At 33.7% G+C, this 27,934-nt stretch overlaps 4 protein-coding genes across 4 annotated transcripts in view; all 4 read right to left on the bottom strand.

The window, feature by feature from the left end:
* Positions 1-4,406, bottom strand: part of LOC106107589 (replication protein A 70 kDa DNA-binding subunit) — a 9,118-nt gene extending 4,712 nt beyond the window's left edge. Inside the window, exons 1-8 of the mRNA XM_013288474.1 lie at positions 4,204-4,406; positions 3,812-4,053; positions 3,139-3,384; positions 2,445-2,607; positions 1,776-1,980; positions 1,473-1,585; positions 1,037-1,108; positions 221-375 (exon numbers count right to left, since the gene is read on the bottom strand). Of these exons, the coding sequence (XP_013143928.1) occupies positions 221-375; positions 1,037-1,108; positions 1,473-1,585; positions 1,776-1,980; positions 2,445-2,607; positions 3,139-3,384; positions 3,812-4,053; positions 4,204-4,236 (1,229 nt within the window). The 5' untranslated portion in view covers positions 4,237-4,406. The remainder of the gene's footprint in view (positions 1-220; positions 376-1,036; positions 1,109-1,472; positions 1,586-1,775; positions 1,981-2,444; positions 2,608-3,138; positions 3,385-3,811; positions 4,054-4,203) is intronic.
* Positions 4,407-5,201: 795 nt separating this feature from the next.
* LOC106107590 (gamma-glutamyltranspeptidase 1-like) lies at positions 5,202-16,664 on the bottom strand. The gene is made up of 9 exons (XM_013288475.1): positions 16,550-16,664; positions 10,187-10,357; positions 9,389-9,796; positions 8,653-8,853; positions 8,091-8,346; positions 7,070-7,260; positions 6,527-6,767; positions 6,080-6,193; positions 5,202-5,787 (listed from the first exon to the last, which is right to left on the bottom strand). Exons 1-9 carry the CDS (start codon positions 16,555-16,557, stop codon positions 5,632-5,634), a joined length of 1,746 nt encoding a protein of 581 aa, XP_013143929.1. The 5' UTR covers positions 16,558-16,664; the 3' UTR covers positions 5,202-5,631.
* Positions 16,665-19,191: 2,527 nt separating this feature from the next.
* On the bottom strand, positions 19,192-21,494 carry LOC106107591 (UPF0454 protein C12orf49 homolog). Its single transcript, XM_013288476.1, has 4 exons — positions 21,118-21,494; positions 20,873-21,020; positions 20,643-20,794; positions 19,192-20,163 (listed from the first exon to the last, which is right to left on the bottom strand). The coding sequence occupies exons 1-4, from the start codon at positions 21,295-21,297 to the stop codon at positions 19,963-19,965; spliced, it is 681 nt and encodes a 226-aa protein (XP_013143930.1). The 5' UTR covers positions 21,298-21,494; the 3' UTR covers positions 19,192-19,962.
* A 1,781-nt stretch (positions 21,495-23,275) lies between these two features.
* On the bottom strand, positions 23,276-27,330 carry LOC106107565 (probable serine/threonine-protein kinase DDB_G0283337). The gene is made up of 6 exons (XM_013288444.1): positions 27,295-27,330; positions 25,581-25,625; positions 24,370-25,493; positions 23,803-24,288; positions 23,629-23,725; positions 23,276-23,378 (listed from the first exon to the last, which is right to left on the bottom strand). Exons 2-5 carry the CDS (start codon positions 25,606-25,608, stop codon positions 23,681-23,683), a joined length of 1,683 nt encoding a protein of 560 aa, XP_013143898.1. The 5' UTR covers positions 25,609-25,625; positions 27,295-27,330; the 3' UTR covers positions 23,276-23,378; positions 23,629-23,680.
* Positions 27,331-27,934: the final 604 nt, after the last annotated feature.

Raw genomic sequence — 27,934 nt, forward strand, 5'->3', positions numbered from 1 at the left:
TACAAAGCACATTCAAGCAAAAAAAAGAGACATTTCAAACATCAGATAAAGTTGTCTATGGAGCAACTGGATACAGCCCAATGTGTGGCGCCAGGTTCCTTCCTTGACCGAAATCTACGTTCCCTTTTCATCCTAATCTTATGAGGAAAATAGGTGGGAAGGAAAAGGTGTTTGTAGTTTGTAAGGTTAGTGTAATGTTGTAAGTAGGTGTATGCGTCACCTGGCGGAGATGTTGACGGTGTCGCAGAGCGCGCCGCCGCTGTCGTACCAGCCGCGCAGCTGGTGCGCCGCCGCCAGGTCGGGGTTGACGCGCACCATGGTGCTGGACAGGCACGACAGCGACTTGCTGCCGTTGAACTCCGTCAGCCGCGCGCCCTGCGCACACACACCTTGCACCAGCCCCCTTACGCGAACTAACATTCCAGTATAAGGAACTGATAACATTTCATAGGTCACGTATCCATTCCTATACATTTTGACACGTTTTGTCGATTCTAAAAGCGAGACGCTAATCGAAAATGACTTTGTCTAGGGCGGCTGCTCCGCGGGACAGTAGCGCTCGATGACTGGCGCCAGTGTGCTAAATGCATAACTGTCCTGGTTTGAACCGGTCATTTATATTTTACAACGATTGTGGTACCTGGTTATAGTTGTTTTTAAACACTTACAGCCTTACAAATAAACATTTACTTATACTCGGTTTATTCCTAAGTTTAACTTTATACTGCGTTTATTTGTAAGGTTTTTGCACTTTACAAAACTATAATATTCACTGAAAATTATCAAAAATATACATCACTAATATTAATTATTATTTGTATTTTGTAAATTTTGAAATAATTTAATAATTACTGGGCCAATTTAAAAAAATCTTTCATTTTTAAAAAGCTACCTTGTCAGTGAGTAACATGGCAATTTTTTTATTATATCTTAATTTCAATCGAGCGAGTCGCAAGCAACAGCTATTTTCCTATAAAGCCGAAAAAATATCTTTGATAGATCAAAAGTAGAGGCAAAAATATTTTTATTTGATTACCTTAGCAGCTATCACAGGATTTGAACTACCATCAAACTTCTCAGCTTCATTACCCCATAAAGTAAGAGTTATCTGGAAATAAAGTATTCAACGTCACAGTGCTAGCGTATTTTAAACTGTATTTACCAGAGGATTCATAATGATTTTTTAAATATTTTACAGTGGAATTGATACAATTTTAATGCGCACTATTGAAATATGTCATACATGTTGTCACTTGCGTTCACACTGTCAGCAACATTTGAAATTAATTGATAATACCTGTTAGTACAGTACAGGGGTAGTGAACCATTGGCACGCGACACAATATTTTGTGCACTTGAAAACGAAATTAATTGTGTAATGCAAAAAAAATATATGTAAAAGGTTTTCCACCCTTGAAATATAACAGAATAACATTAATTAATAAAGAATTGTAATTATTTTGAATACTAACCGCACCACCCGATGAGTCGACAAGCGTCACTTCTCGTTTCTTCAACAACTTGCCCGTACTTTTAGCTGTGAGTTCCATCACCTCCGCTGCACTCTTACACACACCAATCATATCTAAAATCATAAATAAACTGTCGCACTCTGAGTCTTAAATTGGTACATAAGGAAGAAACCTGTTCATCTTACTTTTGAAGAGAAAAAATTAAATTCTGCGTCTTTGGATTACAAGTAAAGGTAACAATGACAAAAAAAAAAACATTTCTAACTTAATGTTTACAATTATTACATAAAGAATATATCTTACCTAGCAATGAATCCGGACTCCTATTAGCAATTTCACTGATTGGTACAAAATCAAACTTCACCGAAGGTACTGTTGAGGCATCCTCCACACATTCTGAGACAGCTGTGTCTGCGGTGAAAGTCATCTCATAGTCATTCTTTAGACTCGTAAATTGCTTGTTTGCTGGCTTTAGAATACATCTGCTTATATAATATACTTTATCGACCTGAAAATGGATAGACACAAGTACAAGCAATGCTTTAACAAACAAAAACAATCATCAAATCACCCGCTACAGATGTTCTGTTAACCCTCAATTCAACGGAGTTTTTTGTAGAAAAAATATTACATGTTAGCAACACACTAAAATGAAAATCTCGCATATTTTCTATGTAAAGTTATTGAGTAGATATTTTCAATTAGTTATTCATCACACTGGACACTATTGAACTAAGGATTAAAACAGTTGCAGGTGAAGGTACAACTTTAACTGGACAGTTTAAATGTTCTGTTACAACTGAGTATCTAGCAGGAAATTAGAGATTTTAAATTTTTTATACATGTGTATCAGCAGTGGGTACCTAGTCATGTAAGAACTAAGGAGTTTTAATGCGAAAACTTAGAAAAACTATATTTCATCATATCTAAAATAAAATCTTTACAAGCTTGGTTATAGAATATAAATCTTACCTCAATCATATCGTAAAACTTATCACATTCATTTTTAAATGCGGTGGCTCTAATTTCTCCGCTGTCATCACACAAATCCATACTGAACAGTTTCCCTTCACCTCGAGCATTGCTCCAAGTCCGGACTGCCGATTTGTTCATCACACGAGCTTTTATAACCCATCTATAATAGAACATAGTGTAAATGGTTTTAATTTAATTTTATTCAATTAGGAACAAAGCCTCAAACTTTAAATATGACTAATAATAGGTTAGTGACATCTTTACTTTATATTTCAGATTTAAATGAAGTTAATACAACTTATGGTCAAATACAGAGACAAATATTAAAGATTCTTAATAACCACTGTTTATAATCCGACAGATTTTTACATATCAATAGAATTTGGAGTTTATCTATCTATGGCTTTACAAATTAAGACACTATAATGTATTTGGCCTTTAGTTATCGGATCCATAAAAAAATTATCATCAATTTGTCCTTATTCCTAGGAAGGGTCAGAACAGTATGAGCTATTCCATACGTTTCTACCAGCCATATTCATAACAAATGTATACCAACAATCATTTCAGTAATTCTACCATCCTCACTATATTGTTTTTTACACTATTTTGATTTTATTCAAACCCTGCATTTAAGATTCTTAAATCAATCTCTTTGTATCTATCAAAAACAACATTCTATTTAACTTACTTATTTTGGTATGGACTAAGACTTGCAATTGGATGTGTCATCTGCGATGACAGCATACTGGAGTCCAGCTGTGGGTTGGAGGGTTTGATGATGGGAGCTGGCGTTGGCTTAGCCTGCGGTGCTGGCTTCATGACTTGTGCAGGCGCTTGTGCAGAGTCCTCTGTCCATGTTTGAGGATTACCCAACTTCTTGCCAACTTCAGAGCCAGGAGCTAATATTGTGATTTCAATCAAGATCATAACTCTCCTAGAAGTGGTTTTTATTATAAAAATATGATATGATTTGCAAATGATCAAAATTCTAAAGCATAAGTAGATTTAGCCAATTATTTGGTCTTTGTTATGTTGTTTTTAATTAAATTATACACTGAAATGGTTACAAATAAGTAAAAGATTTATTTAGCTTAGTAACATTGAAATTTCCTAAGTTTGTAACAATTTAAAATTACCCTCTTTTCAATTTTATATTTCTTTACATGATTATATAATGAAATGTATTATTTTGGTTTCAAGCTAGCTTATCTGTCTACTGTAATTGTTTCATATGTTAGAATTAAGAAAAAGATGAGTCATACATAAACTAGTTCTAACATGAAAAGCCCTTCTTGATACCAGTTTTGTTCCCTTATACAGAGGTAGTTTCTCCCTTATAGAATCATCTCAATTCAACTTACTTTTCCGAATTAGGCTTTAGTACTGAAGTGATAAAGCGGTCCACTTGGACAACCGAGTAGTCTGACAATTCCCCATTTATCAGTTTGTCGTTCAATTGCGTCGCGAGCATAGCGAAACTCAGCGAATGTTTCCCATCTGACAACAATAACCTGAATCTGTCGTTAGCGCCACTACCCTGAATCTTTTTGTTCCCAAGTATCTGCATCACCGGTTTATCATAATGACCGCCATTCATTATGACCTGTAAATTAGATTTTAACATATTCAAGACGAGAATGTAACCTAACAGAAAGCAAGAATTCGAGATTCAGAGAAATTTTCGTTAGAAAATCGTACGTTTTAAATTACAATAATAATCAACGGTATTGCAATTCGTTATGACAAAACATACCTCCAGGGCCCCTTCTGATAATTTGTAAGACATATTTACTAACACCAAAACTCATAAAAGCAAATGAAAACGTTTATCTAGTGTCTTTCAAGGAAAAATGGAGCAAATAATATTCCATAAAAATCAAAAACTAAAATTAAAAACTGGGTAAACCGGCAAACTTGGCGCGAATTGCGTTTTTAATTTGAGTGACTTTTGTCTTCACAGATAACACATTTTTGTTTAGTGAAAACGTCATAGACCAAAATATAAAGAGTAAAAATTACGATCACATTTTGTTTTTTATTTTTATGACCTAAAATTATAAGCGCCTACGCGACGCCTGGGTTAAACTAGTAATTCTTTTTGCATTTTCATTTTTGCTTTAGAGAAAATTAGACTTTATTTTTTATTATATATACTTTAGGTGCTTTTACCCACATTGAAATGTTTGATTAAGATTTATTATTTTGATCAAGCAAAATTTGCAATTTCTTTATTATTTACTACGCGTTTGGAAGTTCGTCTTTATTCATCAGAGTCCTGAAACCAAAGTTAACAGTTAAAGTGCGCGCACGCCTTTGACTGACTATCGCACAACTCAATTGTTTAGTCACGTTTGGTGCTATCGAGGAGCGCACACTACTTGATTTTTAGTTGTTCAACTAAACAGTTGATTGGGCTGCGAAACACTCGCACCTCACAATCTCACTACAGTTGTGCGTAGTTTAGTTAAAGTTATATGCCCGCTCTTGTCATTTGTGCAATACTATACGTTTGCCAAAGTCCATAGCAATTTGTCCGGAATTAGGAATTCTAAAGAAAGAAAATGAGTATATATTTTAGACATACTGAGTAAAGATAAAGCAGTTTCTTTTTTTAAACAAAAATAAAAGTTTTGAAAACAATAAACCATCAATTTATTTTTATTTATATAACATCGACATCACAATGACACATCAATTACATTTATAGTGAAAACATTATTTACAATCAAAACTCATAAAATATGTCAACAAGCTTTATTTAATTACCAACAATTTTTATACTAACTATATCACACAACTTATTTTAATTACAACTAAAATTTTACTAGGGATACTGTTTACCCTGTTTAAACATTTGGTTTTAAAAGTTGTATTAAACCAGTATTGTTGTTGTGTTGTATTGTTCATAATTAAAACTGTTCTCTTACACGTGTTTCTTACAGAGATTTCCCCCTTTTTAATTCATTATAACATTAAAAACCTTCATGTAATGTTTACCTGGATTATTAAGTCATATACAAACTCATTGGTCATTTTAATATAAGTAAAAGTATATCTATTTTTAAATGAGAAATGCAGTTGTTGACCGACACAAATTTTTGAAATTCACATTCATAAACTGAAATATTCATTTGATAAGTGCGGTCGTGAGATGTTCTGAAATAAAGATATTTAAAAATATTTAGAAGCCGTCAGTGCTGCCAACTCTCCGGCGATCTGTCTGCGGCACCAGTTCGCCTTTAGTGTTCCGCGCCGCCGCTACCATGGCAGCGAACCCGGCCGTCGGACCGCGGGCCGTGGTCGCGTGCCCCCTGGCCTGCAGTGATTCTATTGTACCCTAAAACAAGGCAAAAACAGAGATAAATAAAAATAAACCACGAAGTCTTGCTGACTGTATATTCGGGGAAAGACTGCCAATAACAACACACATCAAAATTAGTAATATCGCCCACAGTACCGGTTTCAACGCTACTAGTGCTCTGGTCGTACAGGCTATAGTAAGGCGTTAGGGTTAGAGTAAGGTATTACTGCACTTACATTCTCTTTCATCGATCATCAATACATTGGTTATGAATTTGGTCCTAAAATTTATAATTCTATTTAAACAAAGTATATTGTAAACAATTTACCGCATCGAAATCCGCTTCATACTCAATCTCCATCGGAACAAGCTGGTGGTGTAACCGCGGCCGCTGCATTACCTCCGGCAGCTCCGCACCCTCCAGTATTGTGTGCATCACCGCCTACAGGGGTAAAAATAGGTAGTATCAGATCGTAAGAAACTACGATTATTTTATAATCTGTTCATAATTCGTTGCCAACATGATGAAAACACTCCGGTGACGAGTGAAGTGTTCAACAAAGCTCCGAATGCAATTTGATTCCTATTTGTCTACTATTGTAAAGATATTATTCATGACTTTAGTTGTGATAATACAATATGTTTTGATAAGTGACAAATAGAATCCGTTTGTGATTTATCACACTAACAGATATTCAATTGATAACATAAGTTACTAGAAAGTTAAGAAGAAATTTGTTTGCACTTCTTTAAAAATATATGATTGACCACTTACCAAGGCGACCTGTGTAGTGATCTTGGTCCCGCCGGCGGCGCCGAGCACTATCCGTGCGACCCCATCACGGGACACCACAATGCTGGGCACCATGGAGCTGAGCGGCTGCAGGCCCGGCGCCAGCATGTTGGCCGGCGACGGCGGCAGACCGTACGCGGATTCACGGTTCGGTATCGCGAAGTCGTCCATCTCGTTGTTCAACATTATACCAAGACTGCGCGACCGCCGCTGCGAGCCCCAACTGTAAACAATTGACATTTAACTAACTGAATAATCTATGCCTATTAATATTATAATTATAATCATATTAAATAAATGCCGTATTAATACGCGATTGAATAATTTTTATACTCCGATTCGTACATTGTAATTAAAGCAATTATCGTATCGATCTTAAGAATCTAACATGGATTTCAGATATTATTACGTAATTTCAATATAACCTCAATATGACCTTATAAGACAAAGGATCTAACTGCATTTATCATAAGCCTGGCATAAAGAATGTACAACCTTTATTTTTAAAGAAAAAAATATGAATACATATAATTGATGGTGCTGGTGGCGGAGACGGCGCTGCCGTCGGGCGCTATGACGACGACGTGCGCGGTGCCGTGGTCGTTCGCGCCCTCGAACAGCGCGCCGTAGTGCTGCCACTCAGAGAACGTGCGCGTATCGTCTACAAGCTCGCGGTGAGACTCCGCCCACTCGCGCGACGACAGATTACGTTCCAACTGTGAAACGTCAACAAAATACAAGAAACCTGAACAGTTTGTTTGTAACACAATGTTATTCATATACTTCGAAGTAACTTTCGCCCGCGACTCCGTCCGCATGTTATTAAACAAAAGTAAGTAGCCTATGTCTTCTTCCAGATTATGCTCTACATCTATGCCAAATTTCTTCCAGATCCGTTCAGCCGTATAGGCTACAAACTCTAACAAACGTCCATCCATCTAAACTTTCGCATTTATGATATTAAGTAAAAGAAAAAGAAGTAAAAATAATTAAATATTAGTCCTTATAACACAATTTTACATTTTCCGATCTTTAGTCTCTGTACTGACAAGCGTGTAATGACGAATAATGATTACTGTCTCCGACTATCTCATTATCACGACTTGTCATTAACATACCATTAAACAGTATTTAGTTGAACACAATTAAGGTTATTAACATGAAATGGATACAGTTACAAATAAGCGCTGAACGGTGCCAGATAACACGAGAGCTTCAAACTATTATAGAGACTCACGTACAACCGATCAATATTACATTGTATACGAACAAGTCCGATTACTAAGAGTAACACAATTTATAAAGTTTTATTATGCCACAGTAATTGTACCATAATATCCAACAACTTAGTCATATAAAGTTATTCTACAATTGTAATCAACCGCAGTTTTCACATTGAATTGGATGCGGTTTTAGAAGGAAACATATGACACATTTTTTCTGTTTAATTTTCGCATGTTAAAATACAATAGGAATAATATAATTCAAGAGGCGAATGTTATTTTTAATATGACGTTGGAATAAAAAAAAAAACAAAAATATTTACCTGAGGTATAGAGTGAGGCAGGTTAAAGCGCGAAGGGTCCCCGAGGCCTGTTCGCTTTGCGTACGCGTATTTGAACGTCTCTACTATACGGTGCCAGTAGAGGTTGGACTCGACCGGAGCCTCCGTATCGGCGCCCACCCATCCTCGCAGCATGTTCAGTATAAAGGCCAACACCGAACCGGAACCCGGCAGTGGCGTCGTATACAGAGTGTAGTCGTCCGATATGGGCACTTCGATTGGTTCTTGCCATTCCGCCCTAAAAATCAAAAATTGTCACCTTACTAATACTACAAATGTAAACAATCTTAAAATTTGGCATAGGTCTTTTTTTAATTTTTTTAAAATTCCACGCAGGCGAAGTCGCGGGCGGAAGCTGGTATGAAAGCGTTATCGAGGAAACTCAATAAGGCAAATAGTGAACATTTTCAAATTGAATGAAGTGATATTTTAACATTTTCTGGCTCTGATTACGAGTTCTTAATCTTAATGTCTATAATTATTACAGATATTGTTTCTGTTAGTTATAAATTGAAATTTTATGAGGCAATTTAGCGTTTTTCACCTGTATTCGAACAAGTCTTCCTCGGTTACGATACCACCAAATCCTTGAATGTCTTCTACGAGCGCGGCCGTTAGGGAGCCGTTGTGTATCGCCTCCGGGCCCTCCTCCGCTATTATATCCAAAGTCCGCGCTAACGTCGGCTCCCTGATCATGTCGCCCTCGTTCCACACCTCCCCCGTCTCTGGGTTCACGTACAATTCCCTACAAGACATTATTGACTAATTATATAATTGTCACTTCTTCATTAGCGTGTGTTAATCTGATACTTTTTTTAATGTAGTTTTAGAGAGGTCACAAAACAAGTAAATTTTCTCTAAGAAAAGTTTGGAATCTCTGGCGCCCAAGCACCTAATAGTTACTATTTTTTTAAACTGTATAGTCGGACTTCACGGCTATATACAGAAAGATTTTACTTCAACCGTAACCAAGGCTATTCGTACCATAAAAAAAGACCGTGAAATAGTAATGAATGAAATATTTTTAGTTTCGTCACGCTTAACAGGTTATATGTATTATCAAACTAGTCATTACTTTAGAGATAAAATGTCCTACTTAAAATTTTAATATTTTAGAATTGTACCATTCCTACATACAAAGGCTTACTTTAGCAAAGTAAACAAAGTCGAAAACGATGAACCTTTAAAAAAAAACTAAGAATAAAATTTGAATGACAGGTAGCGAGAGCGTAGAAACCTAGGTGTAGTCGTGAGCCAACATGAGCTAAACAATTGTATACCTCATGGAGGGCTCCGCCTTGATCCTGTCGCTGTACGATCGCAAGACGCGGCCCATGTAGTTGTTGACGCGGTGGCCGGTGCGGCAGAGGTTCGCCGCGGGGCGTACCAGCTCGCGCCACGGCAGCCGTCCGTATTCGCGATACAACTCGCCGTAGCCGCGCAGCTCTCCGGGCACGGCTATCGCCAGCCCGCCCACCGTGGACGACTTGTTGTCGTACATTTCCTCGTAGGTGGCGGCGGGTGCCCGCTCGCGCGCGTTCAACACCCGCACCCGGCCCGTGCTCGCGTCGTACACCGTGGCCAGGAAGCCGCCCCCCAGGCCCATGCATTGCGCGCACCCCAGACCCTCACAGAACAGGGTCGCTATCGCCGCATCGACCGCAGAACCGTTCTTCTCTAATATCTTACTAGAATAATAATAACAAACACGTACATTTATATTTCATTATGATTTAAATTCTTAATAATACATTTTAAAAAAACTAGATATGATAGTTCCATTGGAGATACTATTAGGAGATGAAGTTTAGTTATAATTCTACGTTACACGATGACCTTCGGTATTTCCTGCCTTCTAGACGTATACATAATGATGTGATTTCGTCATATCCTAGCATGGGTAAAGAAATGTACCGCAATTATCCAAAATAAAGATTGAAACTAAATTGTAATAAATGATTTAAAACCCATTGATCAAAAAAATGTATTGTTGATTTTAAACTATATTTAAATTTATAACCGGAATGAAGTCTGTAGATACGAATATTGTATCTGGGTTGAAAATAGTAAATACTGACCGTCCAATAGATGCGCATTCGTAGCCATTAGCGGCGACAGCGGCTTGCGTGTAGCGCGGGGCCGGGCGGTCGCTGGTGTTCCAAGGCTGGAGCACCAGCAGGGCGACCAGCGCGCCGACCACTCCCGCCGCCAACACGCTGACCACCACAGAGCGCCGCGACCGCCACACACTGCCACCAAATATTTACTTGTACCAAGATATCAGTACAACCTCATCCCCTTGTCGATCATACCGTCCACTTAGTTATTAATTGATAAATATACATATGAAATTTAACAAAATTCCGACCCAATATTTTGTTTGGGAGCAAGAGATTTTGTCTGTCAATGCGTCGTAATAAGTGACAGGCTGGTTGAGTGTCATATTTAATGGCTGCCTGCATTATATTGTATTGAATTTTACCAAAATTTATTTGCTAAAATGTAAGTAACTTTTGACCGCGACTCTGTCTGCATGGAAAAGAAACAAAAAGTGTATAATATGTTCTTCCAGATTCCAGACTAACTTCACTATCTATGCCACGTCGCGATACGTTCAGCAGTTTAGGTTATAAACTCTAACAAACATCCATCCATCCATCTAAACTTTTGCATTTATAATACTAGTATGACAGTACATGCTATTCTTACTGTTTTAATAGTACACATTTTAGTACGGCTGTAAGTTATTTACAATTGACTAATGGTCACATATTTAGTCAATCTTTTGACCTCAATTTTGTCAATAATGTACCAATTATGTTTAAGCAAATTAGGATCAAGGTTAAAGGTCGTGTAAATCAGTAATTTTATAGCGGGTGACTTACATTATGTCTTTGATAACCTTTTTTTAAACCATTTTATCAAGATAATGAATACAACTATTTAAACAAATACAATACAATACTGAATATACATTTTGTAGTTTAACATAACACTATGAGACGGATGTAAAGAAAAGGATAGTATCAAATTATAATTTAAATAAAACGTCTACATATGTACACTTTTAAATTAATACCTAAAACTTTGTAAATATTTACGCTCAACTTATCGTTAATGAACTTAAAAAAAAAATTAACTTTAATTTTGCAACTCAATTTTTTCTTATATAACCAGCTTAAAAAATTACAATGAATCAAAATGAATATAGGATAACAAGCTCTTTTCAATCAATTAAAATTACACTGCGAAGTCTGTTTACAAATACAGTAACAATGGTATTAAACCCGTTTCTACTTGTGAATGGTATTTCTCATACACCTGTCTGTCTTACGAGAACAATTTATATTGCTATCAAAACACACGCAAGTATTTGTGACTAAGATGATTTGTTTCGAAGTAACAATACGCGGCACAATGGTATGATTTTACGTTATGAAAAAAATTTGGTTTTCTGGAAATATGTTTCATGAAATGGCTCGTTTCCGTCAGTCACTAACATCGCTAGCATACCACTGGTATTATGCAAACACTAGCTAACACCAGTGAGAGTTCACAGTACATGTCAGGTTTGCGCTACTGACAAACTGTATTGCCCAAGAGTGGATCTGGCGTTGCTCACTCCGCTGACGTAGCCACCCAAAGTGGATCTTAGCCACTGAATACAGTTAGTGGTATTTATTATTTACGAGTTATCGCCCGCAAACTTCCCCGTTACGCCATTTAGACAGCGCGTAATTTAAAAAAAAAGTAGCCTATAACATGCCCGTCTATGTCAGCTACCCTTCAGTGAAAGTCCGATCGATATCGACTCAGCTGTTTCGGAGATTACCCGGAACAAAGCTTGCGGACAGACAGACAAAAAATGTTTAAATGTGATTTTCGTTATCAGCAACGCAAGTACATTATCTTCTCGAAATCTGGAATTTTTCTTTTTGATATTATAAACAGGCACTCCAATTTTATTACATGTATAGATTTTTTGAATAGTATAAACCACAAGAAGCAACAATTGAATGTATAAAATTATATTTGTAAAACCATAACGAAGAATAATGAATCGTTAAAACGCCTAGGTGGACGGATAAAGGCACATTGTCTCAACTCTGTAACTATTGTGGAAATTGCTTTAGAAATAAAAAGACTATTATTATGTAATTTAAAGCGTGATGTGGAACACATTACAAACTATAGTATAGTACATTGGTATCTGTTTTAGAACACTTTCCGATTTTAATAACAATGTCATCTTTAGGTTACGGGATACTCTCAAATATGCACTTAAATTAGGGTTGTAACAGAAGCGAATGCGGAAGCGGAGGTGAAGGGCTTCACCTCTGCAAAAGCGGAGGTTAACGGAAGCGGAAGTGGAGGTCTATAATAAAATATTAATTGCGATTTATTAAAGATTGGTACATAATTACAAGATTATGCAAATGTAATGTATAACAATTATAGTTAGTTGACATATCACGCCCGGGCAGGCCGCATAAACGATACCTAATCGCCCCACTCGCGTTTAAGACCTGAATTAATTCATTACATACAAAAATACAAATCTGTCCTCTTTGTAATCTTACTTCTTACTAATCTTACTAATATTATAAATGCGAAAGTTTAGATGGATGGATGTTTGTTAGCGTTTGTAGCCTAAACCGCTGAACGGATCTCCATGAAATTTGGCACAGGTTTAGAGTATAGTCTGGAAGAACACATAGGCTACTTTTTATCCCTGAAATAGTTACGGTCCCGAGGGATTCATTAATTTAGTTTTTAATGTTTACTCGATCATTCTGTAACGGTTCAACACATCTTATTGAAATTTGGCACAGGTATAAAACAAAGTCTGGAGTACACATGGGATAAGCTTCATCCCCGAGAAATGTTCGGTTCCCGAGGGATACGTAGCTTTTTGTAAATTATATAGTTTGTATGTTTTCTAATACCACACGGACGAAGTCGCGGCCATCAGCTTGTATTAGCATAGATAGAATTTTTATCTATTATTTTCTACGCCATATTTACATACATAGGAATGTAGACACCTCTGTCGAGATAAACGATTAGTTGAACGATAACTAATAGAAAAGTATTTGTAACATAAACTATAACCTGCAAAGGTTTTGTAATATGAGAAACTGTAATAATAAATTGTTTGATAATGATAAAAAACCAAGTTTATTAAGACCTTCCATCTTCATTGGCAGATACTAAGCTAAAGCCATAGAAAACAAAAAAAAATAATTATGAAATTACAAGCTAGCTACCGATTTATTTGCGTGTAAACACATCTGAAATCTACGAGTATGTAAGTTCCGGTCTTTAACAATCTAATCTAGCTCTGATCTTTAGTACAGATCTCTGTTTAATTCTGGAACGAGCTGTTGCCCGCGACTTCGTCTGCGTGGTATTAGAAAACATACGAACTATATAAATTACAAAAAGCTGCGTATCCCTCGGGAACCGGAAATTTCTCGGGGACGAAGCTTATCCCATATGTACTCCAGACTTTCTTTTATATCTGTGCCGAATTTCAATAAGATATGTTGAACCGTTGTAGAATGATCGAGTAAACATTAAAAAACTAAATTAATGAATCCCACGGGAACCGTAACTATTCCCGGGATAAAAAGCAGTCTATGTGTTCTTCCAGACTTTGCCCTAAACCTGTGCCAAATTTCATGGAGATTCGTTCAGCCGTTTAGGCTACAAACGCTAACAAACATTCATCCATCCATCTAACTTTCGCATTTATAATATTAGTAAGAAGTAAGATTATGTGGCATTAGAATTTATAACATTACAAGTTGAATTTATATTTAGTTTACAAGATCTGTACGAACACATTTATCTTCTATCAGCATGATTATGCTTGTTATCTCGTCATATTTAAGATTGAATGCCGACATTTTATTGAGTATATTAAAATATTTATCAAAGTCTCAAGATAAATTATATAGCGGTATTTAAATTGTAATGGAAATGTGGTTATCAAAATACTATCTTTACGAGACAGTTGACATAGCTGGTAGCGTATCGTGTACGACAAATCCGATTTAATACTTTGATAAGTTTGTCATATTGTGAGAACTATTTTTAAGTCTTATGTAGTCATAAAAATATATGTATACGACAATCTTAAATAGTAGGTACACTTTAATTTTTCACTTGGCCAGTACAGTTGATCAGTAATCTATACTTTATTACTTATCTATACTTACTCACTTACTATTATAATAAAACGTAAACACACACCTCTTTGTTGCCTAAGATGTCAGCAATTACAGCATATTTTTGAAGAATTCATTTTTTTTAAATAAAAAGCTCTACACTTACGTCACGCTTTAGGCTATATATTTTCACGCCATTAAACGCAGGGGGGAAATATTTTGGAAAACCCTAATGTGGGAAAGAGACCATAAGTTGCTGCCAACATCAAGGAAGCAAGGTTGCCATCGTCATGTCATTTTGACATTTGCAATTAATAATTTGACACATGTAAACAATAAATAAAAATATTTCATAATTATATGCGGATGAAGTCGCACGGGAACAGCTAGTGATATATAACAGAACTATCAATCAACTGACTAGCAAACGCCAAACTGGCACCAGTGAGTCCCTACAATCTATGATAGGCAGTCGCAACTGATTGACTGTACTGGCGAAGTGTGATCCTGGCATAAAGTAGAATAGAGTATCGATTTTTTTTTAACGGTTACTTATATAAAAAGTAGACTTGTTTTGCATTTTAGTAGTTGCAAAACACATTACATTATTGACGAAGCACTTTCACGACAAATTATTATCCAGGAGATTGATGACTTTATTCTTTTTTTAAACATGAGCTAATCATATCAATCATTCGCCGATTTATAGATAAAAAAGAAGCAATTGACATTTTAAATAATCAGCTTTGTATTAACTATTTATTAAGTGATCAATTTAATCGAAACACTATCGTTATAATTAATCATTATAAAAAGATAATTAATCATTGATAAATCGAATTAGAAAAATATTTCTACAATAGGTCGACATTATTATCTTAGATGAAAATCTTTAAAAAAAAAAACAATCAACTACGTATCTAAACATTAAAAACTTAGGAATTCCGCAAGTTTATTGCCAGAACTAATCTTTATCATGAATTATACCAAATAGGTATTAAAGATGTTTATTGTTGACCAAAGGCCTGTTCCACAATGTTCAAGATCTGAATTAGCTACATATATTCGTTAAATAATTTTTGTTTTCCAATTACTTGGTCATTATGGAACAGACTAAGCAAAAGTTGTTATTTTAATTGTGGGGATTGTAATTAAACCAAAGCAAATTAGATTACGTGGTACGTTTTACGGTTTGGAACATATACCTATTTTGTCTCACATGAGTTCGATTTAATCTAGGATGTATTCAAATTTCTGACAAAAAAGTACGCAAAACTCATAATGGAACAGGTTATAAGTGTCGTGTCATTGCCCTTGTATACCTTCATGTGGTCGTATCATATCGATATGATAAGTGGATACAAGTGTCACTTATTACACAAGTTAATTGAAGTATACACCTCAATTTAAATTAGCTTAATCCTACCAATGATCAGTGGCTTATCCTGGATTTGGATATTCAAGGAAACGATAACTTCTTCATGAGAAATGACTACTCATTAATGAAAATTGATATGTGAAGAGTTATACTCTTTTTTTTAATATTTTATAGAAACAATGAAGTACGTAGATCAGAATTTACATTGTTTTAAAAATACTATTCATATCTCGATGGTTTATAATACACACGTGTTTTATATTCTCACTGTTTCCGGCTATAGCAATGTCATACGAAGGAAGGAAGTTAACGTTTATACAAAGTATTCTTGAGAGTATATTCGAGGATTAAAAAATATAGTGACAAGTTGAGCGCCAAAATACGTCCGCTTGGAATCGAATGCTTGACTTTTAGTTGCAATCATGCAACATTGTGCTACGTCTTAGTTTAGACTTATTTCCGCTTAAAATATTATCATTTTCGTATACTAAACTTTTAATTATTTTGTGAATTTAATTTTAATAAATATAGAAAATATGTATTTTTATATATAACAAAAATGTTTTGGAATTACCGGTAGATATATAAAAATATTTACTTATGTTAATAAAATGAACGAAGAATTAAAATTGTTTAAAACATGGCCACGTAACAAAATATAGAAAAAGAAAAAGAAATCGATGCAAAATTAATAATGTAAGCATTTGATGATGACATAAAACAGGTCTGGCTGTACAATTCTTGCGAAGGCTGTTAAAATTTTAACAAAAAACATGTATCAACGCAATATTAAAACATAAATATAAAAGTCACATAACTATACACTCACAGCACTGTCACTAAATAGCACAATAATAAAAAAAACAAACAAATACTTTCGTATTGGAGCTCACCAAACCATTGTGAGGAGACGACGATTTGTACCGAGAGTCGAATACCGACTAAACTAAATCCATTGCGCTAACGCAAAATTGTATAAACGGTCGAGCACGTTGTCAGTCGCTGGCTCGTTAGAAAACACTAGCAATGAATAGGTAAGTTTTTTTCTTCTTTATGAGTACTAATGGTACACGGAAAATACTCGTATTGGAAACGAAACGGGTATAAGATGTTCGTTGTGAAGGAATTAAAAAATTTTTTTAGAAGACAGAAATTGCGGGTCGCTAAATATTTACCACACACAATACTATACTGAAAATGTAAACAACAAAAAGGTCAAAATTAAAAAGTTCTTTTAAAAAAATACTTTATTACAAAATTAGTAACTTATTACAAATTCTATAAATCTATATAACATTACATTAAGTATAACCCTGAATCTGGTAACATGAATAAACTTTTCGATTCAGTCGTTTTATATTAGAATAACGGTACATAGTTTTTTTTCATAAAACAGAAAATGGTCCGTCAGTATTGTTAACATTATTCACATCCAAGCCCTCTGAGTTCCTTAATAAGTATTTTATATTTTATAAGCAATATTTTAGTAATATCTACCCTAATTTAGGGCTGACTCAGTGCAGGTTGCGTCACGATGTTTTCCTTCACCGTATGATCTTCGGGCAAATGTACATATTAAATTCGAAAAACATGTTTATATATTGCATAATTCGAACTTAGAACATGCAGATACCCAGTGAAGTGCCACCCCTAAACGACCGATGCTCATAATTTAATTACTTTCAATAATCAGGAAAATATTTACTGAAATATTTTACATCTTTCGGGAGTACCATCTCAGTTAACTTTTTTTTCATTTTTAGTGTTACGTTTGTGACAGAGATTTATTTTTGAAGCACCGTTAATTACGATTAATCCTTTAAAAATACAGAATTCACATAAATTATGTTAAAATGTTACTGGGCCTAATAAAATTTGGTTTCGTATTAATACATAAAGTTTAAGAGCCTGACCCATCAGACTGTAAATTGTCTGATAACAATCCAATGTGTAAAATATGCGATGGAAATATCGGATTTTGTTCTTGTCTGATAGTGACGTCATTTTTAGCTATGTGAGCCTCTATCAGTCAGTGGTGGGACAAGCCCTAATAGTTGAAATAACTTCGACATCGGTGTGTACAGATAAGAATGTTTTGGTCGTCACTAAAACTAGAAAATTTAATTGACAAATAATTTCGTTTAAAAAAATCACTGTTTATATCTATTCATTATTTTAAAATCTAAAACTATTTTTGGTGTTTTATTTTAGTATTATCAATATAATTTTTAACAAGCAAACTCAAGGCACTACGAATAAAGCACGCAGCGAAATAACTTTGTTATATAAAGCTATCCTATATTTTTTGTTGAAAATATACATAAAAAGAAAGTACAGTGGAGCCGTGTTTGAAAATATGACTTAAAAAAATTGTAATTTATCTATTTTACTTGTATATCTTGTTTACGCTGCGTGCAAATAAGTGCTTGTAAAATATCCAAACATACTAAAGACAAATAACTTGAATATTAACATTAATCTTATAAATAAATGCGTAATAGTCTCAAGGCCACAGTTTCTTATCAGAACGAATTTTAAATTACTACATCATTCATTTACATACCTTTGTAGCACATTACATTACAATAAATAAATCCCATACACCAAACAATAGCCTTTTCTCTATAATACTAATGATATGAGAATGATTTTTTTACCCACAGAGAAATCTATGTATAGCCTGTTCTAAATAATGTTACTTTTATGGTAAATTTTTAAACATTTTCAGTCATCGACACATGGGACCTTACTTCATTGGCTACCCTTATTATAATTACATAATTTTCAGTAAATTAGGTGGCAATACGTCAGCTGCATAAATATGTATACACTAGCTGTTGCCTGCGTCTTCGTCTGCGTTTAAAAATTGTAACATAACATATAGTACTCAGTGATAACATAGCTACTTATTGGTAAAAGATTTTTTGAAATAGGAACAGCAGTTTTAGATTTATTCCAATACACAAATACAAATCTTTCCTCTTTATAGTATTAGTATGGATTTACAAAACTTTGGAAATTTATATAGGCTTTCGGTTTCAAAAACATGTATGCACTTTTCAGTCACATGTATACATGGTCACAAATATATGGATAAACAGGAATTTGAATGTAATTGAAACAAAAAGCGTAAACAAGTTTCTGTAGCTTGGTACATACATATTTAAGGAGCTGACTGAGTAGATACAATTTATACAAAGCTGTTTTTTACTTCTTTAAGTCAAAGTTATTTTGTTCATTATTTTGTTCTTCAACAAGCAACTTAGCACCATTAATAATGCATAACACATAATCAACCTTTAAAATATTACATTATTTAATAGTACTTCTATGTATTTCTAACAAAATTCTGTATATCACAAGCCAATGTTATTTCTCAAAAAATTGTACATATAACAATTGTTTTATAAGATTTTATCTGCTTTATTAAGTCTACTTTTTAAAAGCACAATTTGTGTTATAATATTCTATGTATTATTTTATTAATTTGACATATATAATTTAAAATTCTACATAACATTAAAAATAATTTAAGAACTAATCTCTAATGTAAATGTATATCTGAGAGATTTATTAGATGTTAATTTAATTTTTAAATAAAATTAATTAAGACACCTTAGAGAGAAACCTGGAGTGGATGTACACCTTTGACTAAACTATAACACAACTATTGTGTGATTGTCAATTGTTTCACAGCCAATTCAAATATTTGGTTCATCATCATCATTACCAGCTCATGATACATTTCCACTAATGAGTATGGAGCCTACCTTAAGTAATAGGTGACTAGGCCATAGTCAACCACACTGGCCCACTGCAGGTTGGTTGTCTTCACACATCTTTGAATTTCTTCGCTGATATGTGCAGGTTGCTTCACAATGTTCCTTCGCCATAAGAACTTCAGGTAACTAATGTACATATGAAAATCGAAAATCACATTGGAGCATGGCATGATTCGAACCTGTAGATGTCAAGTGCCTAAACCTTGAGACACTGACGCTCTCACTTTTTAGTTGCCCAACAAAAATTAAGTAATGTAACTGTACCTTCATATAAGCTGATAGGAATGAAACCGAGACTGAACAGTTGTGCGACGGTTTAGTCAAAGTTGTGTATGCATTCTAATAGTTAACTTAAAGTATTAAAAATCTAACTGCACTCTATAACACTCCGAGATGTGAGAATGGAATAAAATCCCTTTCTTGAAATTTTATCAGAGTTACAAATATTAATGTAGGAAGCATTAAAATGCCTTGAGTCAATATGGTCAGTCAAGATATTTTCACTAACTTTGTTATGCGATTTGTTAGTCTGGCGTTCTGGTACCGGGTGGTTCGTCACCGAAGCAATGCTTATGAGCAGGGTCCTTGTATGAGTTCTCATGTAGGACACTGTGGGAACTTGTACGGCATTTCGTCAAACATAACTCATAGTCATCAGTCAATGAACGGAACAATACATTCTCTTCTGCTGATAGTTTAGATAGCACCAACTCGAGCATATCTCTCTGAAAATAGAGATTTCCTTTTAAGGCGTTTTATTCATTTTAATATAAAATACTGTAATATACATAAATCTGTTTCTCTGGGACAAGGTATCATGCATGAACAGTTGGTACTCTTATGCTTTATTTAATACTAGCTGTTGCTTGCGACTTCGCCCACATAAAATTAAAAAATCTTGCCAATGTTACTCAAAGATAAATTATCTTTCTAACGGTGAAAGAGTTTTTAAAATTGGCCCTGTTAAAGTTTACTTCAATACATACAAAAATACAAATCTTTCCTCTTTGTAACATTAGTATAGAAGTATAGATTTTCAGGTTTTTATGAAAGCTAAAGTAAGAATGATGACTGGAACTTTAGTAGTCATAAATTCCACATGAATCAAGTTTTTTTAAAACAATGAATATATAGATCTGTTATAATACCCTAAGTATCAATAGGTAGAGAATATGCCTTTGAATTATGTTTATGCTGTACTCACCTTACTAGGATCTAGGCAGCAGGATACACAGTACTCATAAATAACACAACAGTTGTTATCTTTACATGATTCACAACTGTATCTGGTTGTCGTCTCTATATCAGGATTGCAACAACCATTTTTTAATATGTCACTCCGCTGACAAACATAACCTAAATAACATTATTAAAGAATGTACACCATTTATTTCATATACAATAATTATAGTTAATATAGTTGATTGAACTTACCTCTGTCATCTACAACAACAGATTTTCCTTGGACAGAATTTCTACAAATTTTCGTATCATTTGTATCATTATGTTCTTGTAGGGTTCTCCAAATAAACGGCTTTTGCTCTATTGAGACATCTTGGTATACCATGTTTTTATTGCTCCCCTGCGATGGAAGATCATCATTCAAATACAAAGTTTATTATACACTTCTAAACAAAACAACTGTACATAGCCCATGCACTGTTTAATATAATACTTACCTCTCTTAAGAAACTCACAATACAGTAAGTCAGTGAAGAAGCAAATATGATGCCCAACACTAATCTCCTTCGAATAAATCGAACTAAAGCTGCATACCACATTTTTAAAACTATGTATTTGCTCCTTAAACCAGAGCAGAAACTAAAATTGTGTGAAAAATAGAAAATAAATGATAACATTTTTGCGTACACAACTAAGTCGGCGGTATTTTTGTTGATAACATTTTAACTCTGTGTCACATTATAGTTATTACTGAAATAAATTGTTACAATATTAATGGAATTAAGTATTTTCAATAAAGTAATATTAAATATTTTTTTAATAGTGTAAATACAGTGTAATTTGCAATACAATGCAATTCGCAATCTTTTAACAAATGTCAAAATCACCTGTCAAACCTTTTTCGTCTTCTGTCACCTTATAATTTTATAATCTGTATGCTATAGTATAGAGTATATATTTTGTAGTTGGCAGAATGGGGTCGCTAGTGAGCTGTCATAAGTTATAACCATTATATTCTAAACACTAGAGATGGGACTTTATCCGGAAAAAACTCTAAGGTGGGAATAATTTCGGAAAAAACCCTGGCAAAATTACCAAATAGGATAATCGGTTTTTCTCAAATTTAACATATATGTAACATTCAGATAATGTGTAGATACAAGTACATATTAAATTGTACGTACTGTTTAAGTGCTATTATTATTAGTTAGAGTTAATTTCATTTTGATTATTTTCATAATTCAACAAATACGTTATAAATACTCCATGCTTTCCAACTAAGAAAAAAACTGTCTGTTTGTGTGTGTTCATCCGCTCTTAGTGACAAATAACCCAGGCAATATGCATATGACGCCAAAGTGGACCTAACTTTTTTAAGTATACATGATTACTATAAAAACATACCTGCAAAGATTTTTTTTAATACAATGTAATTTAGTAGCGAAATTTAGTTATTAAAAGTGGATTTTTAAAATTTCCTCGCAAATTCTAAAAAGAAACGCTATTGGTCGAAGCAAGTGTCTTATCTATTCTCTCATGGTTGTACTGATTTAACGTTGTTTATAACGCGTTTTTATATGTTTTTAGAAAGTTATATGAAATTTAATCGATTTATAACTTTTGATAACTCTGAGAACTAATGAAATACTTTTTTGTTTTTTACATCGAAGTGACATCTGAGCGAAATGTGACGAATGACGTCACGTGTCTCAAGCCAACTGTGCCTGTCTCTAGTCCTACGAAAATGGTCATAATTTTCTTTTTTTAGCTCAATGGTTGAATTTTTTTGAATAATTTTTTATGGTTATTTTATAACGAGTAGAAACGTTAAAAAAACCACGCGTATTCCCCATTGTGAAGTCCATTGAGTAAACCTATAAATGAAGAACGACCTTCAACAGTAAGTATCTCTCGTTGTTTTATCTCCTTTTTGGTCAAAGATGCTTAAAAGTTTCAATAGAAGTAATATTCCATCACAATGAGCAGAAAAAATCATATGATAAAATAAGAAGACGTCTATTTGTTCGTATAATAAGCTGCCGGGTTTATTTTAGTTCCTGAATAAGGCAACATCCTTTATACATATTTTAACTATTTTTCAACCTGTACGATACTATATTGTTAGATATTTCGATATGAATGACTTTTAAGAAAGAATAATAGACGAACGTTCATATAAGCAATACTTGTTAATTACTTTAAAACAAACATTAAGTAAAGATATCGAACGTTCCGTGGTGACGACTAAAATGTACTGAGTACGGAGCCTCTGTGCTTATCTTATCGACGAGAACTGCCGCGTACGAACGCCACGCAAAAAGTGACCATGGAAAGTGACCAGAGGCCCAGAGAGAACTCGTCTTTTATAGGATAGCACTGGATTCAGGTCTGAGAGCAGCTACTTTCGATACAGAATTCGTCAAATCATATGAATCTAAAGATCCTCGCCATGTGCATCTGACCGGTACGGTATGCCTTACAAACTGCCCAGTCTGCAAAATCATGAAGAATTTCACCAAACCTCATAAAACAGTAAACTTGTTGGTGCAAATGGGAAAACAAAAAATACATCAAGAAACTAGGTTGGAAAAAAATATAGTTTACTATAAATGTTTATTGACAATAATGATGTTTTTCTCATTTACAATATAAATAAAATCGATATTAAACAAAACAATTGTGATAATCAAAATTTGGATTCAACTGTTTGCATTGTTTGAGATTTAACAGCTCGATTTTGATACAATTCCTTCGACATCTGGAAACAAGAGAATATAATCTAATTAGAATTTATAGTATAAATGTGCAACTGACTAAACATGACGATTAAATTACATTTCTTTGTTATGATAGTGTTATCATTTTGCGGGAAATAGGATAAAATATATAAAAGTAAAAACATCTTGAACAATCCGTCTGCAATCCAAAATATATGTTTGCAAAGGATCAGGTTGGAGTAGATGTTAGCTCAGAAAGGGAACTCTAAAACAAATATTATTATAGCATACCATTTTGAGTAAGAAGAAATAAACGACATTTCTTTTTTTCCAACCACGTATGTTAAATGTTGAACCAATTTGAACGATCTTGGAAAGCGGCAAGGTTCTGTGGATTTTTAATTTATTGAATTAATTGATTAATACACCTTGGTTTTGTAGAAGAAAAAATAAAATAAATCGTACCATTTGTGGAGGTGAATAATTGTATGAAACTGGTGTTGTAAAGCCGCTGTCTCTTGAAATGGTATTTTGGACAAGGTACTGCTTATTGGTTTGTTGTCCTTGATCTACCAAAGATCTATTGCAGTAGTTTTCTTGATAATTAGATGTAATTATATAATTACGTTCATAATTTTGATTGATATTCTCATTCATGGTAATCATAGGGTAATGTAAGTTTGTTCTTAAAGGTAAATGATTTGTTCCACTGTTATATTGCAAAGGCATATTTGTAGGACAATTGTCCATATTGTCTGAATTAGTATTTTGAGGTGGGTAAATATTTTGATTCAGTGTTTGTATTTGATTTTGGCTTGTTGTAAGGTTATTTCTATTATCCTGCGTTGATATACCGTTGTTTGTTCTGTATGTTGGAAAAAAATTTGGTACGCTAATATTATGTGAAGTTCTTTGTTCTGTCTTGGAAGTTTGAGAGTAAATTGCTGAGTTCTGTAAGAAATGTAATATAAATTAGTAGAGCAGTTAGCTAATATACAGATCGTTATTGCATAATATTAAATAGTAAATTACCATATCATCAATTAGAGCTTGAAACGAAACAGAATGACTTTCGCCAATTTCTCTTGGCATAGTATCTTGTTCTTGATTTGGGCGATTTTGGGCTATTATATTATCAATTTGTGGTGCAACTTTATTACTATTATCTATATTTTCAAGTCTTCTAATAAAAGGATCTACATCGTTTGTTATTACGTTATTCACGTTGCTTAAGTTATCATTGTTGAATCCTTTGCTTAGGTTTACAAAATGTGTTTGTGAACTTTGCGTGTTGATCGGCAAAGGATGGTTTAATTCATTGATGGAATTGGTGCTTTTATTTATAGAAGTAATGTTCTTTTCTGAGTTTTCTCGTTCGCTATTTTTAACTTTCTCAAATTCATTTTTCTGTGATGCTGTGTGTGCATATTGTGCATCAACTTTTAGAATTATTTCATTTCCTTTCGGCCCTGCCGAAAATATTGTAATTTTGTTTTCTTTTGAACAATTGTTTGGATCAGATTTTCTTTTTAATTTGTTGGAGCCGTTTTGTGCCTTTCCAAAAAGACGTGATGGTAAATTACAGACTTGATTAACGTTATCGAATTGACTTTGAGTTAAAATTTTATCTTTTATTCCTTCAGTCCAAAATATTATATCATAATAAAGCCATAATACAAATGTGGAGTCGATGTTTACTTTTGATAACTCAATTATTTTTTGTATTAAAAATTGTTTTACACGTGCATTAGCTTTGTGTGGCACTAGTAGACGATAAGTTACGTTAAATGACCGTCTATAATTTTCAGATTTGGTATGAATATATTTAAATTTTAAATTAACTGCTTTATTTGCGTTTCGCTTAAGACTTTGTATGTAATCATAATATGCTTTAACTATGTTGGACATATTTTGTGCTAATGTAAGTAACATACTATAGTTATCTTTTATTTTAGAATTTACGTATTCCGTATTAGTTTCATCGGACTTTTTTGAAGCGTTTGATCTCAATGGAAGTTTATTTCCTTCTTGATTTATCATACTATTATTACTGTCATCGATGTTGATCTCTTTAACTTTTTCTTCGTCTTCTTCATAAATTACCGTTACGGTGACTGGTTTCACGAAGTTATATTTCTTCATGAGACACGCGGTATCTTTGAAAAATAATAATACACATCTTGTTTTAGAATAAAAATATTACAGATAACATAATTATAATTAAAAAAACTTAATATACACACCTGTTTCGGAAGACTGTTGAATATCCATATTGTTTCACATATAACCTGAAAAAAAAAAAACAAAACTAAGATTGTAGGTAATATTTAAGTGAAGGATGACCCTCGTCCCAGAGGACAGTGAGGAGTAAGGCTGAGGGCATCACATTACTTACATCACTATACCTTACCTAAGTCCACACCTTAGAAGGCGTCCATAATTTTTTTAAGACGTCTGTAACTACATTCTAAATGTTCGCCTGGTCATGGTCTCAAGGCAACATGTTTTCGGATTTGTAAAAATTAACTTAGCTATTAGAAACATGAAAACTTGCTTTAGCGTCTGCTATCTAAATCAAAGCCCACTAAAGAATAAGCTAAGCCCGCGCCAACAGAGCCCAATATCGCGTCACTGTGTTGTAGATTACAAACCGTTCCCTGATTGGTTAACTAGCTCAACCAACAGGAAAAATGCGAAAACTATTTTAAATCACGAAAGGGTCCTACCTCAACAGATTTTACCACTGGACGTATTTATGATAATAACCAGACTACAAGTTGGTTTTACTGTCGCGCTATTTGTAACGTACTTTCTACCGGACTGGCTTAACATTCGAACGGAGACTTTAATATAGGTATTGAAACTATTTGAGATACATTATGAGAATAGTAAACAGTACATCTGGCGTCTATGTAAATAGCATAACAACATTAGGATTACAGTAAATAAATAACGAGATTAATTATTTATTATTAACATTATTAATTACTGATAATTTTCTAAATTAGTTGTAAACAAAAAAAGTGTACTTAGACATTACAGTGCCATTTACATATCATTATTATAATGATGTATTTAATGAATGGATATACAATAAATATGTAAACTACAATTAGTCATTATTAATACCTATTATTAGTAATTTGTAATAGCTTATTTAAGTAATAAACAAAGTCTACACGGTACATACATTACAGCAGCATTTGTCGTGGGTATACTTAACGGTGTTGATTAGAAAAAATCGGTACCGTACGAAGAAGCGGCGCACAACACTATATCATTGCCTAAATGTCAGTCTCTATGACATCTGTCAATGTCAATCTGAAGTATTAAGGATACGCGCCATTTTGGCGGGAATCCACAAACTGAGTATCGAAGTAGATTTACGTTGCTACGATTATATTATTGTCTAAAGGTATGTAAGCTTCATTTAACAATCATTGTATATTAGCGGATTTACCACATTCTACAATAATTAAGTAGAATAAAATAAAACCTACTTGAAAAAATATCTCTGTGAATAAAATACGATCTTATGTTGGAAATACACTTCAAAACACGAAAACAGGGCGATGAAAAAAAAATACGAATGCAAGAAGTGGCCTTTGACCCCGTTCTTGTTTGCTATTTGATAAAGAGTAAAGGTTTTGTCCAACAGGAAATTAACATATACAATATATTTGACCACAAATGGATTATCAAATGAATGTAGATATCCGGTGTAGTTATCGCAAAACTTAATAACAACAAAGTGCATTATCTAATATTTACTAGAATATAATATAATAGCTGGTAATTTTATTGGAAAGTTAGTGTGAATGCATCATTTCCAATGCAGGTTAAACTATTTTTTTTTTCGAATTGATTTTTATTGCCAGGAATTTGATAGTATAAAAAATAAAACAAAAAAATGCTGTATTTAAAAAATTGAATAACCAAGAAAAAAATAATACTTACGAAAATTTAATTAATCCACCTTTCAAATATTGTAATTTTTTACTAAAATTTTAACAGATAAATGTATTAAATGTTAAACACAGTACCTATTTTTTTTAAATAACCACATTCACTTAAATGATCTAATAATAACACTCTTTCAAACGTGTTTTAAAACACAAGAGGTACAGAGTACAGACGTCGACGACGGGAACGGCCGGCGATACGAAATAGACTGAAGAATATTCTTGCTTTGTGTTGTTTGTACGTAGGTGTTTAGCGCGTGTTAAAAAAGCCACGTGCTTATTCAAGGTCAATCCAAAACACAAAATCGGATGAAAACAAAATATACATATTTGACACAATTTCAATCGAATGAAAGTAAAATCTACTTAAGATAAAAAAAATAATGAAGTTAAATGAAATGATGCCATATTTTAATGGTTGTTAATAAACATTTTTTTATCATCACATTGTATGTTTTGCTGATGCCTTTCGGTATATGTAAATATATGTTGGGGTAGGTAATAATAAATTATTAAATAGTTAGTCTGTTAATCTACAAAACCTCCGAGTCGAAATCAGGTTCCCTTTGGGAGTGTAGGTTCGAATCCTATCGGCAGCGCCATGTCGAGTGGCGGGAACACGTAATAAAACTACC

This window comes from Papilio polytes, unplaced genomic scaffold (genome assembly GCF_000836215.1).
Source record: "Papilio polytes unplaced genomic scaffold, Ppol_1.0 DF821956.1, whole genome shotgun sequence".
In the NCBI taxonomy this organism is placed as follows: Eukaryota; Metazoa; Arthropoda; class Insecta; order Lepidoptera; family Papilionidae; genus Papilio; species Papilio polytes.

Bases quoted from the DNA above. Each gene is read 5' to 3' on its own strand.
- LOC106107565 (XM_013288444.1), bottom strand. From the start codon at position 25,608: ATGGATATTCAACAGTCTTCCGAAACAG. The intron at 25,494-25,580 runs GTGTGTATATTA...TATTTTTCAAAG, and splicing joins TCAACAGTCTTCCGAAACAG to ATACCGCGTGTCTCATGAAG. The intron at 23,726-23,802 runs GTACGATTTATT...AAAAATCCACAG, and splicing joins ATTATTCACCTCCACAAATG to AACCTTGCCGCTTTCCAAGA.
- LOC106107590 (XM_013288475.1), bottom strand. The intron at 8,347-8,652 runs GTGAAAAACGCT...TTTGATTTTTAG, and splicing joins GAAGACTTGTTCGAATACAG to GGCGGAATGGCAAGAACCAA. The intron at 6,194-6,526 runs GTAAGTGGTCAA...TTACCCCTGTAG, and splicing joins TCACTACACAGGTCGCCTTG to GCGGTGATGCACACAATACT.
- LOC106107591 (XM_013288476.1), bottom strand. From the start codon at position 21,297: ATGTTATCATTTATTTTCTATTTTTCACACAATTTTAGTTTCTGCTCT. The intron at 21,021-21,117 runs GTAAGTATTATA...CTTCCATCGCAG, and splicing joins TTGTGAGTTTCTTAAGAGAG to GGGAGCAATAAAAACATGGT. The intron at 20,795-20,872 runs GTAAGTTCAATC...AATGTTATTTAG, and splicing joins TGTTGTTGTAGATGACAGAG to GTTATGTTTGTCAGCGGAGT.